The sequence below is a fragment of the Cuculus canorus genome, chromosome 1, assembly GCF_017976375.1.
Source record: "Cuculus canorus isolate bCucCan1 chromosome 1, bCucCan1.pri, whole genome shotgun sequence".
NCBI classification, from domain to species: Eukaryota; Metazoa; Chordata; class Aves; order Cuculiformes; family Cuculidae; genus Cuculus; species Cuculus canorus.
This window is the reverse complement of record NC_071401.1, coordinates 109,462,947-109,479,860: the sequence shown is the minus strand read 5'-3', so window position 1 is coordinate 109,479,860 and position 16,914 is coordinate 109,462,947. Positions and strand designations below refer to the sequence as shown.

Here is a 16,914-nt window from a genome sequence, read left to right as displayed (position 1 = left end):
GTAAATACTGTAAATACTATGTTGTTTAAAAAAAAAAAAAAAGAAAAAAGAGAAAAAGAATCAGTAAACCACTTGTTCCTCTTGCAAGCTAGCTAGCTTCAACCTAGTTTTAATGTAAAGGGTTGGAAACAAATTGTTGCTACTGAGTATATTTAAAGAGTTGGAGGTCTCCGCTTAACTGCAAGGAACATATTTTGCTTTATTCAACTAGAAATGCTTTACAGGTTGCATAAGTAGTTGCAGTTTTCCTGTGCTGTGCCTTTCTTTCATTTGTGGCATTTAATGATTAAAGGAAAACTACACATAGGTTCGCTAAGCATCAGGAAAAAAAAGCCTTTCCGTTGTACCTGAAGAAAGCTTACAAAGCTTGACATCAGCAGCTATAGTACTGAAAGTATTTTGCCTCTGCATGTCCATGCATGTGCTTCACCCCTCCTCCCCCACTCCTAGATATCCCCATGCTGACTATGCTAACCTTTTTGAGATTGAAGGCCATTGGGCGCATGACAGGGTCCCATCTCCATCAATGAACGCTGAGCATCATTGAGAAATGAGAGCTTGAAAGAAGAGAAGATGAATAAGCGACCTTAAACAAGCAGTGCTGATACTGCTGAATATAGAATCATAGAATAGTTTGGCTTGGAAGGGACCTTAAAGATCATCCAATTCCAACCCCCCTGCCATGGGCAGGGACACCTCCCACCAGACCAGGCTGCCCAAGGCCCCATCCAACCTGGTCTTGAACACCTTTAGGGGAAAAAACTACAGAATTATCACGGATTTCATTACTTTGGGTTTTCTCTGCATTATGTTTTTTTCTGATTGAATCAATGTGTGGGCATACTTACACCAGAGATACTGTGTTAAGCTTTAAAAAAAAGAAGGCCCTTACACTCTAAAATAAATATCCAGACAAAGCATTTATTGCACTGCATATTCCCACTCTCTTACACCCCACTAATTGAAAATAATCTTTTATTTGTCATCCTGTAGCCTAGAGAGATAATTGAGTAAGGGGCAAAAACAGTGCCAGAGATCCACCTATCAGAAAGCCAGGCACCAAGAAACTGAATTAATGACTGTACTGCTCACCAGGGATAGATTATCCAGCCATCTCATCAGCTATGCTCATTGTTATTAGAATAACCCATTACCATACATGTATTTTTGACTGTTTTCCCAGGACTGAAATTAAGTGAGTACATGCAACTAGTAATGGCCAGACACATTTTATTTTTCCATAAAACAGACCTGATGATTTAGAAAATGTCTAGCTAATAGGCCCAAAGAAAGCAAAAGCAGTTTAATGTTCAAGACTACTTAGCAGCAGTGTGTACAAGTTAAGTGCTCTCTCTCTCTAGTGTACTTTAAATTCTCTCTGATACCTATTACAGTGACCATAGGCATATTCAGCCATGGAAACTGGGCTCCTGGATTTGAAAAAAATACCTTTTTTATGGATGAATGCATTGCTATAACCCCTTAATTTAGAAGAAAACTTCAATTTAATAACTCAAGGGGGAAAAATTGTGCTATGTACTCTCTTCAGGCTGTGGTCATCACCAGCATAGCTCACCCACTACAGCAGACAAAGACCAAGCTATAGCTTTTATCCACCACAAGTGTCTCAGCAGATCATGAACTTTCCAAAAGCATGAAAGATAAATACAATTGAGATCAGCACTCAGTAAAGGTGCTAGCATGTATTTGTGTACCCTTCATGTTATGTGATATGTTGTTATGTACGTTGGAACTACTCATATATATATACACATTTTATTTATATTCTAAATTATTTTCTTAATTTTAACAGGCTTCCTAGAAATGCTATAAGCCTGTCTTTCCCAACCTCCCCATCCAATAAAGATTTCTTATTCATTTGGTATTCCAGGTAATGGTTTGTACTTCTGTTTTGGTAATGCTTTACTTTTTTCCAGTTGTGTATCATGCTGACGTGCTCGTTCATTTTAGCATGCTGTGATAGTTAATTCAAGAGCAGACTTACTGCAACATGCAATTTTGAGTCTTACAAAAAAGTCTCATGAGTGAACTCTAATTGCAGAAGCATAGCAAAATAAAATGAGAGGTGACACATAACAGTATTTTCTTGCAGAAAAGTGGCAAAAGTCTAAGTGGAGGAAGCAGCCACATCTAGTTCTTCCCATGAAAATACAAATTAGAGCAGAATTGTTTAAAGAAAAAAAAAATCATGAAATCAATTTAATGTGCTGAAGTGCTGCAGCTATTAGACTTAGAGAAAGCAACAATTAATTTTTTTTTTTTTTTCTGAAGCAACTCACTGGGTAATTGCCATAAACCACTCTTGGCTGTGGAAAAAGGGTAAGATGTCCGAGGGGTAGCTTTACACACCTCCATTTATACATTTGACTAACACAGGCAACACTATTTGTCTTTGAGATGTTTGTGGGGTTTTTCCTTGCTCTTACTTTTCCCCCGGTAACTTCAGGAAGGTGTTAAAACTAGAACAGAGGACAAAATAAGATGTTATAACAACATATAAGTCTGTGGTTCCCCTGTCTCCCCAGTACTGCATAGTATTATGCCCCACTCACCTGAAGAATACAGCAGACTTAGAAATGGCCCCTCCAGGGGGCAACGGGCAAAGCTAATGATCAAAGGTAAGACAAATAACAGTTTAAGCTGCTGTCTCCCTTCTAGATTTGATGTGTATGCATTGAACACTATAGAGGTCCACTGAATTACGAGCTGTATTGAAACACTGGGTGGAAGCAGGTTGTTGACCATCTTGCTTAATGTGAGAACAAGGAGTAAATGTGAGGCTGTAAAGAACACTAAGAAAAACTAGAAGTGGTAGATCTTAACGCGGTGGGGAAAAAAATATCTGTGGAAATCCTCTACCCAAAAATATCAGTGCCCATATAAATAAACTTGCGGCAAGTTTACAGGCGAGAAAGTTACTCAAAGCTGTTGTATATAGAAGAACTTGCATATGGCTCCGGAAGTGCTCCAAATTTAAAACTGAGGTGGGAAGAGTATTAGGGGCGGAAGCATGATCTATGTTTACCTTGTTCTCGCATTCTCCTGGCTGTTGCTTATGGGGACTTGTGGAGCAGGATTCTGCATGAGATGGACCTTGGTCTGCCCCCATAGAACCATTCTCAGGTGTGTGCACAATTGCATTGTTGTCCTAGGATGGCAGACTTTCAGATTTAGTTGCTACTAAGGTGTCAGCAAGGATAGTGGCACGTAAAGACTGAACGGAGTTTTTTTGAGTCTGCCAAGACCGATTTAAAAGGATTTTGTTCCTAAACAGGGGACTCAATTTTGTTACAGACAGCTACAGTGCACTAAATCTAACTGAAATAAATATAGATAAGTGTGCAAACCTGTAACACTTCTCGTTATGCTACTCAAAAAGTTTTATAGAAATTAGAGCTGCACGAATTCAAAGGTAACTGTTAACAGAAATGCTGGATAGACATTGACAGTAGCCGTAGTTCGGCAGTCTTACTTACACCAAAAAGCAACGTCTTTATTCCTGTCTGTCAAACCCCACAGAGAGGGGAAAGAACTCATAAAAAAATTATGTGCAACTTTGATGGTCATTAAAAGGATAAAGTGCAGACTTCATTCAGAAAGGACATTTGGTGTTCAACCAAAATACAAGCAATTACTAACATTTTATTCTTAACTACTTTCAAATTATCATTTCTTGCTCAATGCCTGAGAGCACACTTGAGCAGCTACAGACGTAAGGGAATGCAAACTCAAGCAAGTCTTTACCTAATGCTGAGTTTAAGTCAAAGGCCCAAAAGCAACTACAAGAAATATTATGCTGCTTTATAGCTCAGGTCAAAGAAAAATTTATCAGAGCTAAGAAGACTCCAAAGAGCCCACTAAGAGACAAATGTGTAAGACCAACCCTACAGAAGACAAAGTCATTATGGAATAAAAAGCTTTTTATTAGATTTTTTACAAAATAACTTGTAAAAAAAAAAAAAAGAAAATGCACATAATTTCAGATATATGCAATATATTAACTTAAATATTCCTACCCAACTACCTCACAGATTCATAATCTGTCTATTACTTCCTTCAAAGAGAAAGAACACCTGTATTTCTATGCCAAAAATCAGGTGAAGGCTCATGTGTGGTTTTTCCTTCTCTGCTTTTAGAAAGTCGATGGTGCAAGAACAGTAGATTCATAGAGATTAGGGTTTCCTGCAACACCTTCTCTACAGCAAAGTCTCTTTATGAAGTTTGTCCACCTCCACAGTTATCCTAGTTTCTCTCCTGAGAGGTATTTTGCTTTTCTCTTTTTAAAGCCAAGGTGATTTTGTTGTTTCTATTCAACCAACAGTCCCACTAAATCAGCACAACTGAGAGGCAAATAGTGCCCAGCAGAGTAAGGCTTGAGGAACTTCACACCACCCGGGAACTGCATTTTCAGGCCTTGTCATGTATTTAAAATATCAACAGCTCCTTTTTCATTAGCCCAATACATCCCACTTAAAGAGAAAACCATGCTGATGCAGTTCAGAGACCACAGAAAAACCTTCACAGGACCAGAACACTTTTATTATAGTGTTTAGGCAAGTAATTATCAGGTATCATCCAAAATTGTTCTCAAAACTAAGATTTAGATTTAGCTTATCAATGTGATTAACTGCATCTTAGTAAACAATACAATTATGCACAGTTATCTTCCATTAAGAAATACTGTAACGTATATACAAATGTTGTTTCAGGCAAATGTCCTTTTTGCAAGAGCACAAGCTGCATGTCTGAACAAGTGCATTTCTGAACTTCAGCAGAGTCCCATCAAGTGTACACAGAGGTCTCGACAGTGTTTTATGAAACCATCTTAATTATAAGTTTAGTCACCTTTCAAAGACTCATTCTGAAAAAAACCCCACAAAGATAGCAGATTTATATACATAAAGGCACAGCAATTCTGTTGAAACCAGCTATGTTACAGTATAAGAGTTCAGTCAGTGCCTTCCATGCAAAGTTCACTAAAGATTTAAATCCTCTTCCAGGAAAATTAACTGCACAAGGACTATATCCTTCCCTCTCAGTAAAAAGAATAACCAGTTATTATTTAACCCATTCAAAGTTACTACAGGAACTTGAAAGAAATGCATAAAATCCCTTTTCTTTCTGCCTAAATTAGCTACACTTTCAAGTGTATTTCTCAACAATATAAAATAGTTTCCAGCTAAGAGCAAAGGTGAAGTTTCATTTGTGCTAAGATGAGAAACTACAAGTTTTCCTATAGTGACAATTCTATAGAAATGATATATAGGTGCTGTCCTAGGAGGCACTGCCACCAGACACAGAACAGCCAACCCTGAAGATACATCAGAAACTGAGACAGGAGAAAACTGTCAGAGGACAGTTCCAGATAAGTATAAATGAATTTATCATTAGAACTACCTCCTTGGTTGGTCCAAAGCTAAAAAAAAATCCATGCAATGGACACACCAAGCAGATCTCTCCTCATAAATTGATTCAAAATATTCTCCCCTTCTCCTTGTCCCCAGTACCAAGTTCAAACTGTCATTTCTGAAGCTTCAGAGTTTTCCTAGATATCAGTTACACTTAAAGAGTATTTGCACTTTTTACATCTGTCTGCAGCTGAATAATCAAAAGGCAGACGGCATATTGCCATCAAGCTAATCAACTCCCAAAGCTTTGAGCTGTCGTTCAATCTCTTCATCTGATATGGTAGCAGCTTTTGATGTTGATGCAGATGGTAAGCCTCTGGCAGCAGACGGAGCTTTGGCCATCTAGAAGAGAGAAGTTTTCTTCAAATTAATACACGTTATGACAAGCTGACTTCTAGAAAAAGACTGTAAAATTAATGCTGCTAGAATAAACTACTGAAAAAAGGGAACGAAGAGGAAGAAACACATGAACTGGGTAAAAATAGCCATACCTTTCCAGAGATTTCAATTCCTATCTCATCAAGCACCTGGTTAACAATATCTTGGCTTTCTTCCTCTTCATCAGAAGCATCAAAAATATCATCTAGAGTATCATTAACTTAAAAGAAAGAAAAAAAAAAGAAATCCACACTGCATTGAGCAACAAAGTTACAAGCATAATCTAGTACCATCCTTGTACCCTCCCTGAACACAGCAGTAATACCACTACATAAGATACCAACAAGGAAGCACCTGTATATTGGAAAGGCTTTCTTACCTCTGCTTTGCAAAGCTTGTGAGCACAACTAGAGCAATAACAGGGTAAGGCAAGACTGCTGTTATAAAAATGTTTAATTTCACTAAATTAGTTCAGCTGCTCTATCTCCTCCCCAACCAAGATCGTAACCTTCCTTAAAAACTGTTAGTTTCATGAAAAAAAAAAAAAAAACACAAAAAAAAAAAACCCAAACACCTTTCTCCTTCTTCCAAAATTGTTAACTACTCAGCTAATTTCTGAATTGCAACAATATATTTCTGAACAGTTGAGGTGTGCAGATCTTGCTCAACAATACTGTTTTGAGTCCATGCCGCTTACTACAGCCAACACAGTGGAAGGGCTTAGAATAGGAAAGACTACGCTAGCAACATCAGGAAGTGTGGTATTTAATTGAGCATGGAATCAGGAACAAGAAACTTGCCACCCCCCAGGAAGTTGTTTGTGGCTTAAAATAAAAGGAGACAAACCCATCCCATACCACCATATACGTAAAGCTGAGATTGTCAATAATACCTAAATTAAGTGTCCAGTCCCAGAAGAAAAAGCACATGTGGAACTACCAGCTACAGAAAGAGCAATTTTTCAAGTCATGCTACCAGTATGCCAAGAACATTTTGAACTGGTCTCAAACGCCATTCCCTTACAGTATGTTCTTTCTGGAAGTATAATGGGTGTTTTGCACGAAGATGGAAAGAGACGGATTCTAGATTTACTACCTACAGCTACTAAAAGTCCTAAGGCTCAGCCTCCCTGCTCAGGAATGCACTGTTTAGTTTCTTTTCATTTTTGGTGTCAGCCTCATTAATAACAGAAACAAAACTTCAAGCATCAGTATTTTGATTGGTTCTACACTTCCAAGAGCACTGAATGCTGCAGCTAGCTGTTCCCTGCAGCGGAGAACTTACTCATTTCTTCGGTCATTTCCATCTTCATGTTTTCCTTCTGGAAATTCTGCATAGTTTGTAGTGTCTTTTGTGGATCCATTTTCTTATTAACTGCTTGCATTGTCTATTAACATGGAAAAAAACAAACCTTAATCACAATATATATACATTAATAAAGAATAAGACTTTTCTAATAAAAAACCTTCAGTCCAAATTTCACTTCCCTTGCCTCTCTACAACAACAGCAGCCTACTGTGAGAACAGCAGCCTACAACAGATCAATACTACAGTCTGCACCTAGTAAGAAATATTTCTATTTACTAGCCTAATAGATATGCTTATAAATGTATGCATCCATCTTTCTTGTGCTACAACCCTTATCCTGACCTTATATTAGGAAAAATCTGCCTGATCTAAGTGAAAAAAATGGGACAATATTTCCTAACTTGCAAGCTATGCACTTTAAATATGTAAGTGCCTGCAGGCCTTTTATTCAGTAAGGAACATTTATTTGAACCACCACTAGAGGACAAGCATTAAATTTTGGTTGTTTATGTTATAATTTAATGCAAAAATTTCTCTTCTCTGAGAAGCAAATATTGAAGTGTTCAGAAAGTATATATTAGCTTAGAGTGAACCTCTGAAACAGGTAGAGATCTTTCTGTGACACTGTAATAAACACCCATTATATTACAAGTATGCAGCACTGCCTTTGCAGACACCAGTTTTTAATACTTGCTTCTTTCCCAAGAAGAAAACTACTGTGTCTCTCATGAGACATCAAAACCTAAATACAGACACAAGCAATTCAAACATAGTCTAAACAACTTTGAGAAGATAAAAGAGGCAGTTAATTAAAAGGGATGCTATCAAGCTACTACAGCCGCTACTGGCTTCATAGAAGCTCTTCTGCCTTCAAGTCTGAGTTTATTTAAAGTGATAATGTATTATGCTTCTAATGTTCCTTGAATTTCAAAGACTGAGTTTATAGACACGTTATTTGAATTTTAAAGGTTAGTCTGAACTTATAAGGTGTTGGTTCTTTAAAGGACTTACAGATGGACATAAATATTTGTACTAAACTGATACATAGTTTATATTTCTTCATAAAATAAGGGTCAGATGCATGATTAAAAGAAACAAGTAACTATTAACTGGACTTTACTATGTCTGAAATTAGGGCCAAGCAAGCTAAAACGTATACAGAAAATAGTGTGAAAACTTTGCAGTCATGTATTTCTTGTTTGCCGAGACAATTGATTCCATGTATTTTTCACTGACAGTTGTATAAGGTTAAGAATAGTTTATAAGCTTCAAAATGAATAACTGAATATTTTTCTTTAAGCTTCCTGTGTTGACAAGGAAAAATACTTACTTTAAATGTGACTAAAAGAATTTAAAACTTCCTCTCCAATAAAGTTACAGAAAGTAGTCCATAGAAGTATCTGCTCTGTTTCAAATCCCATCACTTTTCTGGATGCTGGTTAATTTATTTTTTTTAATATTTTTATTTTTTCTACTGACTTCAATTTCAAAATTAGTCTAGTGACACTTTGGTTTTGAGCACTTTAATGCAAGGTATTTTACAGATAGAAACAAATCAACCAAGTAATAATTAAAAAGCAAAACTAACTTCTTCACATGCAACACCGTTGTTAGAATACTAAGCAGGCTCTTCAACTTGATCAGCTGTACAGTCAGACATGTGCCTCCTTTGTGGGGTTAGTCACAGACAATGGAAAGTTTGCTACAGAGCCACAGCTTTGTATCACTGAATGGCTGATATGTGTCAATATACTGCTTCCAAAAGATAACTGACAGTAAAGTCTTAGCTGTAATTACTTTCCACACTAAGTTGCACTGCATTACTATGTTTAACCTGTAACTGGATTTAAATTGAAACATGATAAAAGTGCAACTTGTCTACAATTATGCACGCCAATTCTGTTTCTTACATCCTAAACTGAACAATCCTCCTTGCCAAAACCAAACTCCCTATTTATCAATTCAGGGAATTAGGCGAAACTTCATAACTAACTCAGAAAACTGAGATTTTTTCACATTTTCCTGAGATGAGATTTGTGAGAGAACTTAATGCAATACTGCTTCCTTGGAGCAATGAGAGTGAGAATGACAGTAAACTCCAGATTAGATTTCCTTAGGAACATGAGATCCAAAGCAATAACCTACATTTTGCACAAGCCTTAAAGCTAGTGTGACATGCTGCCTCGATTTTTACATGAAACACCCTACTTTTTCCCAATAAAAACTGCTTGTGACAAGATATACAGGCAAGACACTGTACCTGCATTGTTTGGTTTTTTTTCATATACTAAGAGAATTCTTCACCTGGTATTAGAGATTATTTTTATCATGAAAACATTTGACATATGTCTAGCCTAAGAAAATATGCTTAGTTAGGTGCTAACTGGCTGGATTGAGTAGACAAGAATTTCATAATAGGAATCAAATTACACTTCCCTACTGTATTTGGGGTATTAAACAGTAAGTTTTAACCCTTCAATTATCTTATACAAAAGAACACAAATTAACTTTTGCAACCTCATGCTGCATTTTAATCTAAGAGAATGTCTTATAACACCTTACTTTTGATGTAGTTGACATAGCTACTGCCATCTTCAGCTGAGAGTTCATGACCTTTGTTTGAGTTGACATAGAAGTGACTTTAGAGCTAACAGCATACGTTCGATTTTTCTGCTTTCGCAGTTGTACAAGCTGTTTTGCTAGCACTTTACAGGCTTCTTTGTTACCAGTCTTAGCCATTTTCTTTATTTCTAGTTCCTGTTAAAAAAGGTACAAGATTAATTCTACAGAATTTTCATTCAAACAAAGACTATAATTAAGCACTAAACACTAATAATTAAATTCCAGAAGTTAACTATCCTCTTGATTTTTTAAAGACATTCAGAGTGATATTAACAGTTATCCTTGCTTTTGTACCGAGGCTATTTAATAGAATAAATGCAATGCTCTTATGATTTGACCAGAAGAATATAACACAGCAAAGCTGAATTATAGTACATAGCATGCAGTCTCCTAAAAGGCTTCAACTTCTGAATAACACCACATTCACTTATATGTGCATATACAACTCCATATCTGGATATGGGGGAACACTTCAAAAAAAAAAAAACAAAAAGAAATTACTGTGGCCAGCCAACCATTAGTGCTATGACTCAAATGATCTTTGATTTCTTGCTTTCCTGGGCAATCAAGACAATCAAACCTTGGAAGAAACAAGGATTTCACAGGTTTGTAACACTTTTTCAGCCTTCAGAGGATACTTTTCAGGGGAAGAAGTAAAGGTAGAAGAGCAATAATTATAGGCTGTTTGCCCACATAATTTAGCGAGACTTAGCGCATACTAAAATCAGTATAATTTGTCTACAACATGTGGTTAAACCTTAATACAGACACTTCTGGCTTACAAAAAATCCCCAAACCTGAACCTATCAATTGAAGAGGAAATAGCAAGCTATTTAACCTAGAGGTACCAAGAAAAAGTTTGGCACAAATAATCTTGTCAGTTGGGATTTTTTTAAACTATGCCTTTTGATTTCTGACTTGGTGATGTAAAATTTTCAAATAATTTTTCCTTCTTGGCCTTTTTAAGAAGAGGTTGGTGTAGTATCTCACTTCTCTATATATGTCCAATTATACATTTTGATTTTTACCATTAAGTAAGAGCAGCCCTTAGAAGACCAGCTTTGTCCTATGATTCTTCAGGAGAATATGCCTGTGACAGGAACACAGTTGCTTCACTTTATGTGCACTGGTAGTCAAAAACTGCACTTACAAGAAGATATGTTGCTCTGAAAAGGTAAACATTTGTCACCAGGATATGCGAAACAGTCATGTTTAAAGGCAAGTGTAAACTAACCCACTGCATTAGTTTTACTACTAGGAAAGATCATGGTTAAGTTTACTATTAGAGATTGCACTGGCACAATCCACAGTTTCTGAAAGGCTGTGTCATACATACTATTTTTGATCTGAGAAGGGACAGATCAGCAAATAAGGAGCATGAGACTGTTCAAACACTGAAAGCTTGAAGTATATCAAAGCTGTCCCCTTTTCAAGTAGCTCACAGAGACCACAAAACTAAATTTCTATAGCATGCCCCAAATAACCTCTCCTTCTTATACCTCAATACTGGGAGGGATAGAAGAGGGGATTAACTTGCACACTAGCAAACAAAGGTTTGCACCCTAGTTTCAACAGCAAACTTTTGAAAATAGATGTTGTCTCATTGAGGTTAAATATCTAAGTAGCATTTACAATTGGGTTTTCAAAGTGAAAGACAAACCAACACAAACTACTGCTAAATCACTGCAGATAATCCAGCTGCAGAAATGAAACCCTACATATGGATGATTTTATTTTTAATTAGAATAATTTGGGTAGAGGGCTGAAATACACTATTTGCTTTTGAGAGGTTTGGGGACAACTAATTCAAGTCAGTTATGTTCTTCTGGAAAAAATAATCAAAATTCATATAGTCATAGAAGGTTACTGAACTGAAACAGTACTGTTGGCATACTATAAGTATTTCACACACAGAATTAATAAAACTAGGTTTTCTCAGTGTAGTACCTCATAGATAAAAAAAATTTAAAAAATAAATCATTCTGAAGAAAGTACCTAATAAAATGTTCTGAGATGGACTGATCAGTCCTTGGTCATTTTTCATCTGAGGACTTTGAAAATTATTACGCACTGTCCACTGATTCTCTCATCCCAACAGCAATTTTTAACTTTTTCAAAGACATATTTCACCTCACCTTTCTTCTCCTCAGAAATCCAACATTTCTGAAACAATGTACTGTAGCAAGTAATCCAAACTTCAACATGAGTACTCATGAAAAATTAAGGTTATTTCCAGAGTCAGTATATTTCTCATACTGAAAAATGCTTTATCTATGAGGATCCTACTCTATTGTGCATGTACGAGGCTTCCAGAAACAATTTCTCTGACCTCTTTTAGTTTATTATTCCCAGCTCTTGGTATTTATGCAACCTGCTGCCATGAAACAACACCTCAGTAGCTACTGAAACAGTGGCTGGATTTCAATAGCTTTTCCCATAGTCTGAGCATGTCTTCATGCATCAAATCCCACCATCTGTCACATCTATTTATCCAATTATACTGCCACACAGGTGCAGCATTCATTCACTGAATACTTGATAGCTCACAGATTAAGTTGTAAATAAATCTTGATTTAGGCAGATAGTTTTACTATTATTAGCTAGTTTTAGGGAAGTTCTATATGAATGAAAATAACAAGCCTATGGGGTATTCATGATACTCTATGGTTTTTCAAGTACGCTCTCCCACTGGAGAATCATGGTAACATTTGACAGCAGTGACACTTTTAGGTTTTCCACTACAAGACCACCGATTTACAAGCCTATCAGGAAAAGCCTTTTGAAGGATAGAGAATACTAAGAACAGAAGGGAAAAACGAATGTGGTTATTCAATTTAAATACACTGTTTCAGGCTTTTCCTATATCAAAGGCTAGCACTTTTAGATAGTAAGTTTTTTCCAACACAATCTTGACAACTGAAAAGTCAAAAAGGGGAAGACAATTATTACACACGCAGTTATGTCTTTAGTGTTTTGCAGGCTTTCTGTTCTATTGGGGGTGGGTGTTTGTTTTTAAAGAGTAAAATTAAAGTTCTCTTCTCTGCTTACCAGTTGTTTTTCCTGTTTTTCGAGTCCAGCTCTGTCTCTGGTTATAGCCCTCTGCGTACCTCTTAACTCTCGATTTTGCTCCTTTATTACATCTGAAAAGAAAATATTTATAGCTGAGAAAAGCATTCAACGCTACATAAACATCTTGTCTCCTTAGCACTCTGCAGACATGCAGTACGTTTGACAGCCTCCCTTTGTTCAGAATGAAGTCAGCTATCAGAAGAGTTGTCAGCATTTCAAATATAGGAAATATTAACAAAATACAATTTTGTATATGCAACATGCTTATGCTTCAGCATCACGGGCCAGGTCCCATAATAAAAAGGCTATTTTACCTAGTGTATTTATTTACCATAGCAAGTAGAAGGTAGGTATATACACTTCTCAACTTTCAACTCTAATTCAGCCATAAACTGTACATTGTGAGCCCGTGCCTTTTCAATAAGTCAGGCCTAACTGCAACAGCAGAAGAAACTTCATGTATGAGATCTCAAAGCAGTTCAGGAGTTTCTCTATCCATGAAAACCATGAAGATATTTTTCCAATGCAAGTCCTTTATCCTGCTATTCTCTGTCCTTATTCTGGTTCAACAGAGATTACCCTCCACTGCAAATGTACTGCATCTGTGGAACCCAACTTCAAGCCACAGCTTTCCAATTTTTTTCAGTTAGCAGATGCGTAAGAATATTTAGGTATGAAAGTAGAAGCTTTCTAATAAATTTAAGTTTCCTGAACAGTAATGTAGCCAGCAAAAGCTTGAACAGTCTGTCAGGTGAAACACATCATTCTTCATAGGAGTTTTGATCACTCCACTATTTAAAAATTATTTACTAGTCATATCTACTTACTAAAAGGAAGTACTATTTACAGTATATGCAATCATGCCAGTTGCAATTAACTTTTGTTAGCTTTTACAGCATGCGCTCAGGTGTGATTCAACCGGGCAAAGGTGGAGAGGAATGCATCTGACTTAGCATCCTTCAACTTATATAGACAAGAGATTAATCTACTGCCAATACACGTATCAACATGACATTAGATGAACTTTGGATGGGAGACTAAAAGAAGCAGACTGTCCCATAAACTTTTTTAGAGCTCTTTCTTCTAATCCACAGAAATAACATCATCGCAGACTGCTGCTATTATACTTAAAGTTTGAAGCTTGTGAAAATTAATACAAACTGGCAGAGTTACTAACAGAAATAAAGGCACGAAGGATAGATTGTAGAAACTGCAGCCACCCTTTTCATTTTTTAAGGCTTCCAACAATTCTTCCATACACAGAAAGAAGCATTTAGGTTCTTTATTCCCACAATCAGACATACTATTAAACATCTATTGCTGAAAATATTTCAGCCTTGATAGGTTTGAATCAGAAATCCCCAAACCTTCAGCGGCATTTTTTTAAAGAGGGCATACATATACATACATATCCCCTCCTACCAACTGTTCTTAGACAAATAAATACATATTCCAAACAAACTCTGGAAGAGTTATCTTTTTACAGCGCTACCTCTGCTCCAAGATCTACACAAAAAGCATCTTCATGACATGTCAACTTTTCAATGGACAATAACAAAGAGCTGAAAGATAACAGAGAACATAACACTGTGTTCTTCATACCAGCAAAGCAGCAGTGACAATAACTCTGAAAATAATGCTACAGGCAAGTACTTTTGAAGGTACACAAGCACATATCACTTGCACAGCTGTACTCGCAAAAATTAAAAAGCTTAATAGCTACATACAAGACTGTCTTTTCTAACTACCATAACTACTAAAAAAAGATCTCTTAGCATAGAAAGCTTGAGAAGTAGGAACTTCAAGACTAGAAGAAACAAAAACTGTACTTAAGACAGGAGACAATAAGGGTGAGCATGACGCAGATTTCTGTTGTTTCCGATGTCACATTGTGGCATCGGAATAGCAATACACAAAAAAGAACCCCACCAACTATCTCCAGTTACATGCTCTTTCATTCATTTTTGCAAGTGAAGGCCAAGATAAGAACTTCATTCTTATTTGTCTGCGTTCAGTGATGCAAACTCCTAGCTTTATTCCAGAAGACAGGAGGAGACAGCCTTTTGCCCATAACCACTCCTGTGTGTCATGCTGCCACCTCATACACTAGGGTAAGGAGGAAGCATCTCCATTCTTGAAAACAGGTTAGACAAGAGACATCTAGCAGGGCTTGGTCTGGTTCCAACAATCCACCTTGGTCATGGAAGCTCCATGCAATCTCACCCTTACTCCCCCCTCATGTGTCGCACCAAACACAGTAAGAGACAAGCAGGAAACACGTATTATCCCTTGGTGACACACAATTGGTTGACGCACAGCATCATTTTCGGTGTGCCATTTTCAAATGAGGACCTACTTGATTTGACAGAGGGCATCCAACATGCTAGCTAGCCAGTTCTGGGGCTCACTAAGCTGCAGCCAGCATCTGCCCATGGGTGGAGCACATGAATTTGGAGGGGCTGGCCATCACCCACAGGACTGCTGTTAGGTAAGCAATCTTTTTTGGGTTTTTTGCCTTTCAAAAACTCTATTTCTGCACTAACTTGTCTGATTTATTAACGAAAAAATGTGGTGTTCTAGAGGTGTTCAAGGCGAGGTTGGATGGGGCCTTAAGCAGCCTGGTCTGGTGAGAGGTGTCCCTGCCCATGGCAGGGGGGGTTGGAACTGGATGAGCTTTAAGATCCCTTCCAACCCAAACCATTCTATGATGACAGTGATAGTGGTGATGTCTGGGACATCCCGCTGGGCTCACTGCTAAATGCTTTTGGATTTCTTCATGCATATCTAATGATTACAAATAAACGCACCCTGCCACGCCGTGCTCTTGGGGCTCCCTTCCCGCACCACTTCACCCCCGCGAGTTCCGCGCATTGGGCAGCTGGAGGGTTTTGGTCCTCAAACCGCAGTTAAACACGCGTGGGTTTGTTTTCCACCCGCGTTGGGTGCGAAGTGCAAACTCGTCTCAAGCCCCGCATACAAAGCCAAGGGCAGCGGGAGGCGCCGGCTCCTCCCGCAGCTCCCAGCACAGCCGAGCAGGAGAATCGCGGATCCCGCGGGGAACTGCCTCCCGCAAAAACCGCTCCCGTTTCCCGGTCAATCCCAGCTCCAGCAACTCTTCGCGGGCCTGTGCTGTTCCCTCGCTGCCAGCAAGACGTTCCCTCTTCTTTGCCAACCGCACAGCAAACAACGCAGCCTCCCCTGCGTCCCGCAGCGCCCGCCACCCCGGGACGACCTTTTCTCCCCCCTCTTTAGATCCCCGAGACGCCCCTTCCCCAACCTCTCCCCCCTCATTCCATCTCCATAGGGCCCCTTCCCTCCTCCCCCTTCTTTCCATCCGAGGACGCCCCGTCCCAACCTCCTCCTCCTCTTTTCATCCCCGAGATGTCCCTTCCCCCTCTCCTCCGTCTTTCCCCAAACCTTAACCCCGCTCTTCCCGTTCCCTCCCGGAGCCGCCCTGCCTCGCGGCCTCGCCCCACTGCCACCCGTGAGTCACCCCGCCGCGCGCTTCCCTCCACCGCTCCCGGCCTGCCCCCGCTCCGCCGGGACTTTCAGCGCCCCGCAGCCACCGACGGGATCGCTGCCCACTCACCATCCACAGTCTTCTTCTTGAAGAGCGAGGCCATGGCGGCAGCCAAATCCGAGCCCCGCCGCCGGCTCAGCCCGCTCCTGCCTCCTTCCCTCCCAGGTGACCAGGAAGCGCCGCGCCGCTTAGCCCCGCCCGGCTCCGCCTCCGCCCGCCCAGGAGGGGCTCTGACTCCACCCACCGAGATGACTCCGCCCACCGATCTGACTCCACCCAGCGATCTAACTCCTCCCACTCAGGTGACTCCGCCCAGCGCTGATTCCTACCCGTCGCTCTGACTCCCACCCATCGCTCCGGCTCCGCCCACAGCACTGACCCCGCCCACTGCGTTGACCCCTCCTACCACTACGACCCCGCCCACCACCCTTACTCCGCCCCATTATTCTGATCCCGCCCACCGCTCTGACTCCGCCCACTGCATTGACCCCGCCCACCGCGCTGGCACCACCCGCAGCGCAGCCGCGGCTGCTGCCGGTGCTCAGGGGCTCGGGGCGGCGAGAGGGCAGCGCCTCCCTGCGGGATTCT

General features: G+C 39.5%; 1 protein-coding gene across 1 annotated transcript; it reads right to left on the bottom strand.

Moving 5' to 3' along the window:
* Positions 1-4,538: 4,538 nt before the first annotated feature.
* Positions 4,539-16,552, bottom strand: CHMP2B (charged multivesicular body protein 2B). Its single transcript, XM_054056118.1, has 6 exons — positions 16,396-16,552; positions 12,786-12,877; positions 9,678-9,872; positions 7,092-7,194; positions 5,921-6,027; positions 4,539-5,771 (listed from the first exon to the last, which is right to left on the bottom strand). The coding sequence occupies exons 1-6, from the start codon at positions 16,427-16,429 to the stop codon at positions 5,658-5,660; spliced, it is 645 nt and encodes a 214-aa protein (XP_053912093.1). The 5' UTR covers positions 16,430-16,552; the 3' UTR covers positions 4,539-5,657.
* Positions 16,553-16,914: the final 362 nt, after the last annotated feature.